This window comes from Chanodichthys erythropterus, chromosome 22 (assembly GCF_024489055.1).
Source record: "Chanodichthys erythropterus isolate Z2021 chromosome 22, ASM2448905v1, whole genome shotgun sequence".
NCBI classification, from domain to species: domain Eukaryota; kingdom Metazoa; phylum Chordata; class Actinopteri; order Cypriniformes; family Xenocyprididae; genus Chanodichthys; species Chanodichthys erythropterus.
The window spans coordinates 32,619,782-32,629,781 of NC_090242.1; the positions used below are offsets into that span (position 1 = coordinate 32,619,782).

A 10,000-nucleotide genomic window follows, 5' to 3' on the forward strand; every position below is an offset into this window, starting at 1 on the left:
AGAGGATCACCAATTCCCCCAATGCTGCGGCGAAAAATAGTGGAGCAATATCAGAAAGGAGTTTCTCAGAGAAAAATTGCAAAGAGTTTGAAGTTATCATCATCTACAGCGCATAATATCATCCAAAGATTCAGAGAATCTGGAACAATCTCTGTGCGTAAGGGTCAAGGCCAGAAAACCATACTGGATGCCCGTGATCTTCGGGCCCTTAGATGGCACTGAATCACATACAGGAATACTGCTGTAATGGAAATCACAACATGGGCTCAGGAATACTTCCAGAAAACATTGTCGTGAACACAATCCACCGTGCCATTCGCCGTTTCCGGCTAAAACTCTATAGGCTATATCTAAACATGATCCAGAAGCGCAGGCGTTTTCTCTGGGCCAAGGCTCATTTAAAATGGACTGTGGGACGTCATGTCATCCGGACTAAAGAGGACAAGGACAACCCAAGTTGTTATCAGCGCTCAGTTCAGAAGCCTGCATCTCTGATGGTATGGGGTTGCATGAGTGTGTGTGGCATGGGCAGCTTACACATCTGGAAAGGCACCATCAATGCTGAAAGGTATATCCAAGTCCTAGAACAACATATGCTCCCATCCAGACGTTGTCTCTTTCAGGGAAGACCTTGCACCACATACTGCATCAATTACAACAATCACAGCTACATAGAAGAAGGATCCGGGTACTGAAATGGCTAGCCTGCAGTCTAGATCTTTCACCCATAGAAAACATTTGGCGCATCATAAAGAGGAAGATGCGACAAAGAAGACCTAAGACAGTTGAGCAACTAGAAGCCTGTATTAGACAAGAATGGGACAACATTCCTATTCCTAAACTTGAGCAACTTGTCTCCTCAGTCCCCAGACATTTGCAGACTGTTATAAAAAGAAGAGGGGATGCCACACAGTGGTAAACATGGCCTTGTCCCAACTTTTTTGAGATGTGTTGATGCCATGAAATTTAAAATCAACTTATCATCATTGCATTCTGTTTTCCAACTTTTTTGGAATCGGGTTTGTATTTACAGTTTTTCTCAGTCACTTTGGTACATTTCTCGAATCAAACTCACAATTTGCAAAACAGTAAGTGCATTTCTCAAAACAATTTGTACAAATAGCAAAACACCATGGATAACCTGCAAAAGCCACTCTCTTACTCAAAATCCTTAGTTCATCTCTCAAAAGTAAATATCTGTGTCAATGAACATGTCAGTACCATCAGAATGACAAGTCCTTGTGTCATTGTGTACGGATAAGACAGTCAAATTGTTTAGTCATGTTCTCAAAATAACGTTTACTCTGGAGGGACGTTCTGATGGAAACTATGGCTAAAGTTTTGATGACAATTATTGTCAATTATAAGTTACATCTTAGTGTATGTGTGAGTGTAATTGCAAGAGAATGGAAAAGATTCAAATTTACCCTTACTGTTTGTACTGTATTTTATTGACAGAACATGTCATTGAGTCATGTCGTTATTGAGTCATGTCATGTCGTCAAGATTCACCTGGGAGCAATTTACCAATTCAGGACAGATTTAGAAAAAAGTCTAATGGAAATATAGAAAGTATAGAAATATGCTTGACATATTATGATAACTTGTTCAACCATTTTGCATGTAAAGACTTGTGCTATGAGCTTGTGCCTAAATGTTGTGGGGGGTGAGACTCTTCAACAGAGACCCAATATAATACATTTTGATCAACATGACATAAGCAACTGATAATGTAGGAAACAACAGAGAATTGTACATAATCATTTGCATGGATGTACCAAAGCATTTGCAACTTGTTCAAAGAAATGAGAAACTGCTTTTTTGATGTGCACAAGTGACACAATGATGTGAGAATTGAACAGGTAGTTTTCAGAATTTCAATTCTGATCTGAGAAATGTACCAAAGCGACTGAGAAAAACTGTAACATTGGGTTTTCCACTAAAATATGAGCACAAAACAAACATTTACAACAAGAAAGACATATTATGAAAAACACAGAGACTAGGACAAAACATATTGCCAATAAAATGGGTTAAAGCTTTACGAATCTTTTGTTTCGAATCAGTGGTTCAGAGCGCGTATCAAACTGCCAAAATCACACCCCCCCAGTGGTGAACCATTGAAATTTCTAAACACTTTTCACGTAACGAAACCTCGTTTACTGAAATCACATGACTTTGGCAGTTTGATACGCGCTCCGAACCACTGATTCGAAACAAAAGATTCGTAAAGCTTCGAAGCTTCATGAAGCATTGTTTTGAAATCGCCCATCAGTAGTTATTGTTGAATAAAGTCGTTTTGTTTTTTGGCACTTCATAACATTAAGGTTGAACCAATGAAGTCACATGACCGGTTTTAAATGCATCTTTAGTACCTTTCTGAGCATCGAAAGTGTTAACTGTCTCGCTGGTAATGCGGGCCTCACTGAGCCATCGGACTTTATCAAAAATATCTTAATTTGTGTTCTGAAGAAGAACAAAGGTCTTAAGGGTGTGGAGCGACATGAGGGTGAGTAATAAATGACATTTTCATTTTTGGGGGAACTAACCCTTTAAGCAACTACAGCTACAGCTCCCAGTCCAGCTATAGCCTTGTTTTCGTTGATGTTAAATTAAGTATGCCATGTACTCTGACAAAAAAAGTCTGTATCTGACATGATCTCACACACATCTCTTCTCACCAGACGGCTAAAATAACTCGCAGCCATCCGTAATTACCCTTCACAAAAAGTGTGTATGATGCAGTTACTACTGCATGTCTCTAATCACAAATCACAAATGGAAAATCTCTCCTTCGAGAAATGATGCCATCACATGTGTGTGTCAGATGTGTTCTCATTCAAATATATTTAGATACTTGTGGGGAAAAAGTAGAAGAATGAACTGAATGAAGAATTTAAGAATGAACATGACTCACCTGCTGGAAATTACCATCACTAAAATACTACATACTGCTAATTATTCTGCTCACTACTCACTGCCTACTACTAGTGCGCGCTAATATACTCCCAGAGTATACGCTACAGCGCACACTAATGTATACTTGATGTCCGCCTCATCAATACATTCTACACACTACATACAAGCCTATTTACCTTAATCTGATGGCTGTAAAGGAAACAGTGAGGTATCAAATGATTTGAGACAGTACAAAAGGCCTGAGTTTGGAATGGCATACTAGCCTAAATTCACTATGCTTGTAGTATTCAGTATGTATTCTGTGCAGTTCTCTGGCCTACTGTGTTTAGCAGAAAGCATTCACAATGCAAGCTTTTGATTTAAGTGTGAAAAATGTTTGTGAAAAATGTGAAAAAAAGTTTTTAAAAATGTTTCCAAGCCACGCTCCCTTACCTGTGCTCTGCCAGTTTGAGTCCTGGTAGAGGAGGTTTGGGCGGAGCCACCTCTTCCTCTGACATGTCAGTCAAGCTGTCACTGGGCGTGACAATGGGCGTGGTTTTACTCAGAATCGCCTTCTCTCGTTCAGTTAGAGGATTTTCACACACACTGGAGAAAAAGAGAAGCATTGTTAAAATGTCTATGCAAAACTGATAAATTCATATCGGCCTTTAAGACTGTACCTCTCAGTTTTGGTCACAGGGGGCGCTGGTTTGTTGGGGGACGTTGGAGATGGTTGCTCATGTTTCTCTATTGTGAGTTTCACCAGCTCCTGTTACAAATGCACACACTCTGGTTATAAATATGCCAGTGTTGTTTTAACCTTGTCACAAACGCACATCTCATCCCCTCACCTTCACACCATCCAGCACGGCTTTGATCACCGTGGTGACGGTTGTCACAGTGTCCTTGTCGTCGAGGTCGATGCCCTCCAGCATCACCTGGTCGGACCAACGAATAAGATTCGCCAAACTCTGATAGACACGGTTATGACAGGAGGACATTGCCGAGCTGCGGTGAGAGAGAGGGAGAATAATGGAGAGAGACTGCATGCAAGCTGTAAAAGCATTGATGTACCACTGTATTTATTATGGTACTCCAAGATATTTTAAAGAATACCATGGTATTACCATGGTACATATCGAAAAACCATGTTACTATTGTTTTGTTAGTGCTGGTCCCAGAGGCGGCCTTTGCAATTCGGAGACCCGTTGCAAAGAATCAGTCGGAGGCCCCCCAATGAGAAAAAAAGACAAACAAAACATTGTATGCAATGCTACTGCAATTACTTTGTTATATTTAAAAATGCTATCTCATATTTCACTCTTATATGAGATACAGCCTATTAATAAAAGCAATCTAGGCTACTTCTACAATCACAAGCGAAAACAAAAACAAAAGCTCAGCTACAATAGGTGGCGGCAAATCATTGCCTTAACGAGTGAGTCATTGAGTCATTCAGTCAAACGATTCATTCAAAATGTCTGATTCATTCAGGGACAAAGCAAGTGAGAGTGAGTCGTTGAGTCATTCTAGACAGATTTGTCCAAAAGCCAGGATTCATTCAGTAATGAAACTGAAACGCGCAATGTGCAATGGCTCTACTGTTTGGGACTATTTTCGTTGACAAATTAGAGAAAAATTTACAATATTGTGTATAAAATGCCAGTCACTAAATATTAACTTGTTTATTGAACTGTTGTATAAAAGCAATATCACATGTGCAAACATGCTCATATTCTGGAAAACGGCACTGCTCATGTAGTATTGCTTATAAATATTAAAAACAAGAACTAATATAGAGACAATTTTTTGCAGTATATCTTGTATTTTGGGGACATTTTTATTAATTTTGGTGACATTTTTGATTGAAGCCTCTGACCCTGGTCTGTTTTGCGGCATGATGGTTAGAGCTCAGACGGAGACCCGTTTTAAGTGAAACGAGTGAACATAGCAAAGGCCACAAATGGCTGGTCCTCTCACCTGTGCTGTATCCGAGCCTCTACCTGCATCAGAGGCAATATGGCCTCCAAAACTTTACTAGCTGAACCAGGAAGCATCTGGAGAACTTTCGTATCGACGTTCATCTTGTCCACAATCGTCTTAAAGTAACGCAGAGCGCTCACCACCTCCTTCTCCTGTTCCTCCAATCGACTCACCTTCTGTTAAAAGACATTAATATTATTTACAGAGGATGTTTGCGATGATAAAGCGACAACAGAGTTACAGTAGAGTTATTATACAGCTAAAAAGGTGTGGAGATTATCTTTACAGAGACAGTAGAATTGAAAGCATAAAATTTAAGGGTTAGTTCACCCAAAAATGAAATTTCTGTCATTAATTACTCACCCTCATGTTGTTCCACACCCTTAAACCTTCGTTCATCTTCAGAACACAAATTAAGATATTTTTGATGAATTCGAGAGGTCTATAACTCATCCATAGACAGCAATATAATCAACACTTTCAAGGTCCAGAAAGGTACCAAAGACATCGTTAAAACAGTCGACGTGACTGCAGAGGTTCAAACTTAATGTTATGAAGAGACAAGAATACTTTCTGTGTGCAAAAACAAAACAAAAATAATGACTTTATTCAACAATCTCTGTGTCATTCTCATATGCTGATTACATCCAGTGCTTCCAGGTTCTGCGTCAGAACACCGACTCATTGGCGGCTCCTGTGACACGCATGTGTCGTGCTGATCACGTGATCAGCTTTGGCCAATACTGAACCGGCATTCGGACGTAAACAAGGAAGCCTTCACTGTGCTTACTGTGTCATCTGCGCAAGTATAATGACAGGGAAGAGATTGTTGAATAAAGTTATTTTTGTTTTGTTTTTGCGCACAAAAATATTCTCATCACTTCATAAAATTAAGTTTGAACCACTGCAGTCACATCGACTGTTTTAACGATGTCTTTAGTACCTTTCTGGACCTTGAAAGTGTTGATTATATTGCTTTCTATGGACGAGTCATAAACGTCTCGGATCAATTCAATTAATCAAAATATCTTAATTTGTGTTCTGAAGATGAATGAAGGTCTTACAGGTGTAGAATGACATGAGGGTGAGTAATTAATGACAGAAATTTCTTTTTTGGGTGAACTAACCCTTCAATGTTCACAGACAGAGTGGCACAAGAGTTAAACTGATGTAGAGTTAGAGTTAATGTAGAGTTCTGAGGGTGGAAAGTTAATGTTTACTGTCGTGAAGCAGCAGTAGATTTACTGCAGAATTGAAATTAGAGAGTTCTTGTTCACTGACGTAGAGTGACTGTAGAGTTGAAAGGGTTGTGTTTTGAGTAAGTGTAGAGGTTGAGGATGGAAAGTCAGTGTTTACTGTGGAAGACAGGAGTAGAGTAACTATAGAATTAGGATGGTGGAAAGTTATGTAGTGTAATGTAGAGTTACAGTAGAGTAACTGTAGAGCTCAAAAGGAGAGGGTAGAGTTGCTCTACCTTGTTGACGGGTTTTTCTGGAGTCTTCACTGCAGGCTCTGGCTGGAGTTGTTTGCCTTTCTTAGATGGAGTTCTTTTAATCTTCGGGGAATGAAATTTCATCAGTTTCATCGTGAAAGAGGAGAGGTGAGACTTCTGGGATTCTGGAAGACAATAAAAACACAAAAGGATAAATTCACAAGTACACATCGGAAGGACAAAATAAGTGAAGCTTTTGCATAAAAAAAAAAAAAAAAAACTTTTCTCTGTCACAGGCCAAAAATACCCCCAGACAATTCAGCAATTTGACAAACTCACAGCACTGTTTTGTTTTCAGAGAGATGACAGATACGTTTAGAGAGATGATCTGTCACTGAAAAAGGAGGCTGGGATATTTACAACCTGCAATCAATGCAAGATCAGAGTCATTTTATATATAATAAGCTCAATTAAACTATACAAATAAACACATAGAAGCCTTTCTGGTGATAAACATCAAACAAACAAACATGCTCCCACAGGCAATTACATAAACTGGAATCCCCGTCTGTTGAGTTTTATCATAATTGGAATTTTATGGGCGGTAATTACAGAGAGAAAGAGAGAGAGACACTGCATACATACACTGCTATTGAATTTCTTAATTTATTATCCTGTTAAAGGTAAGATCTGTTAAATAATACTCACATGCACAATTCTCAAAGCTCATTCAGAAATCGTTATGATTGTGACATCACAACAACGAGGTTATTAACATAAAACTGCCCACATGTACACAACAATTACTCCGTTTTTAGGAACATCAGCCCTCTAAACTATGAAGAGGTAACACAATAACAGAAGTCATTTATCAATAGAAATCTTAAAAGTACAGCAGCAAAACTGCCTGTTTAAAGATGAAGTGTGTATTTTCTGCATGACTAGCATTACCAAACACAACTGAGGAGACAGAGAGGGTGGAACATGGTCATGAAAAAAACAACAATTATGACCGTTTTTGGTGCAGGAAACTATGGAAGCTTGTTTCCGCCATGAAATGATGAGATGATTTTCTCAGAGTTGCTAGATAATTGCGACATATAAAGTCAGAATTGCGAGATATAGTCAGAATTGCGAGATATAGTCAGAATTGTGAGTTATAAAGTCAGAATAGTTATAAAGTCAGAATTGCATGATATAAAGTCAGAATTGCGAGATATAAAGTCAGAATTGAGTTATAAGTCAGAATTACGAGATATAGTCAGAATTGTGAGTTTTAAAGTCAGAATTGAGTTATAAAGTCAGAATTGAGTTATAAGTCAGAATTGTGAGTTATAAAGTCAGAATTGTGAGTTATAAAGTCAGAATTGCGAGATATAAAGTCAGAATTGCGAGATATAAAGTCAGAATTGTGTGATATAAAGTCAGAATTGTGTGATATAAAGTCAGAATTGTGTGATATAAAGTCAGAATTGCGTGATATAAAGTCAGAATTGTGTGATATAAAGTCAGAATTGCGAGATATAGTCAGAATTGCGAGATATAAAGTCAGAATTGAGTTATAAAGTCAGAATTGCGAGATATAAAGTCAGAATTGCGTGATATAAAGTCAGAATTGCGTGATATAAAGTCAGAATTGTGTGATATAAAGTCAGAATTGCGAGATATAGTCAGAATTGCGAGATATAGTCAGAATTGCGAGATATAAAGTCAGAATTGAGTTATAAAGTCAGAATTGCGAGATATAGTCAGAATTGTGAGATATAAAGTCAGAATTGAGTTATAAGTCAGAATTGTGTGATAGAAAGTCAGAATTACGAGATATAGTCAGAATTGTGAGTTTTAAAGTCAGAATTGAGTTATAAAGTCAGAATTGAGTTATAAGTCAGAATTGTGAGTTATAAAGTCAGAATTGTGAGTTATAAAGTCAGAATTGTGAGTTATAAAGTCAGAATTGCGACATATAAAGTCAGAATTGCGAGATATAGTCAGAATTGCGAGATATAGTCAGAATTGTGAGTTATAAAGTCAGAATAGTTATAAAGTCAGAATTGCATGATATAAAGTCAGAATTGCGAGATATAAAGTCAGAATTGCATGATATAAAGTCAGAATTGCGAGATATAAAGTCAGAATTGAGTTATAAGTCAGAATTGTGTGATAGAAAGTCAGAATTGCGAGATATAGTCAGAATTGCGAGATATAGTCAGAATTGTGAGTTATAAAGTCAGAATAGTTATAAAGTCAGAATTGCATGATATAAAGTCAGAATTGCGAGATATAAAGTCAGAATTGCATGATATAAAGTCAGAATTGCGAGATATAAAGTCAGAATTGAGTTATAAGTCAGAATTACGAGATATAGTCAGAATTGTGAGTTTTAAAGTCAGAATTGAGTTATAAAGTCAGAATTGAGTTATAAGTCAGAATTGTGAGTTATAAAGTCAGAATTGTGAGTTATAAAGTCAGAATTGCGAGATATAAAGTCAGAATTGTGTGATATAAAGTCAGAATTGCGTGATATAAAGTCAGAATTGTGTGATATAAAGTCAGAATTGCGAGATATAGTCAGAATTGCGAGATATAAAGTCAGAATTGAGTTATAAAGTCAGAATTGCGAGATATAAAGTCAGAATTGCGTGATATAAAGTCAGAATTGCGTGATATAAAGTCAGAATTGTGTGATATAAAGTCAGAATTGCGAGATATAGTCAGAATTGCGAGATATAAAGTCAGAATTGAGTTATAAAGTCAGAATTGCGAGATATAGTCAGAATTGTGAGATATAAAGTCAGAATTGAGTTATAAGTCAGAATTGTGTGATAGAAAGTCAGAATTACGAGATATAGTCAGAATTGTGAGTTTTAAAGTCAGAATTGAGTTATAAAGTCAGAATTGAGTTATAAGTCAGAATTGTGAGTTATAAAGTCAGAATTGTGAGTTATAAAGTCAGAATTGTGAGTTATAAAGTCAGAATTGCGAGATATAAAGTCAGAATTGTGTGATATAAAGTCAGAATTGCGTGATATAAAGTCAGAATTGTGTGATATAAAGTCAGAATTGCGAGATATAAAGTCAGAATTGCGAGATATAGTCAGAATTGTGAGATATAAAGTCAGAATTGAGTTATAAAGTCAGAATTGCATGATAAGAAGTCAGAATTGAGTTATAAAGTCAGAATTGCGAGATATAAAGTCAGAATTGAGTTATAAGTCAGAATTGTGTGATAGAAAGTCAGAATTACGAGATATAGTCAGAATTGTGAGTTATAAAGTCAGAATTGCATGATATAAAGTCAGGATTGCATGATAAGAAGTCAGAATTGAGTTATAAAGTCAGAATTGTGTGATATAAAGTCAGAATTGAGTTATAAGTCAGAATTGGGAGATATAAAGTCAGTATTGCATGATAAAAACTCGCAATGACTATACCTCGAAATTGGAAGTTTGTTGAGGCCTCTAGTGAGCCCCGACCCCAATGTTCTAGAGTGAGTTTAAGAAGTGTTTACTTAGTTTGGACAGCTTGTAATCATACACACTCTCTTCAAACACATGGATGTGCAGTTGACCCCTCATGAGGTAAAAAAAAAAAAACACCAGACAGAGCAATGCGTGCGATTTTGGGTTACAAAAATGCAGGAAACTACATGTCATGTTTGTGTGTTTTGGTGTGCATGTTGACAGCCAT

The 10,000-nt window shown here is 37.2% G+C and overlaps 1 protein-coding gene across 10 annotated transcripts in view; it reads right to left on the reverse strand.

The window, feature by feature from the left end:
- Positions 1-10,000, reverse strand: part of rapgef1b (Rap guanine nucleotide exchange factor (GEF) 1b) — a 54,264-nt gene that overhangs the window by 26,729 nt on the left and 17,535 nt on the right. For 5 of the 10 annotated variants that reach the window (XM_067375099.1, XM_067375098.1, XM_067375101.1 and 2 more), the window contains exons 2-7: positions 6,356-6,498; positions 4,879-5,057; positions 4,054-4,086; positions 3,750-3,906; positions 3,579-3,667; positions 3,352-3,504 (exon numbers count right to left, since the gene is read on the reverse strand). In XM_067375099.1, the coding sequence (XP_067231200.1) occupies positions 3,352-3,504; positions 3,579-3,667; positions 3,750-3,906; positions 4,054-4,086; positions 4,879-5,057; positions 6,356-6,498 (754 nt within the window). The other 5 variants (XM_067375100.1, XM_067375103.1, XM_067375105.1 and 2 more) reach the window with 3 other exon arrangements.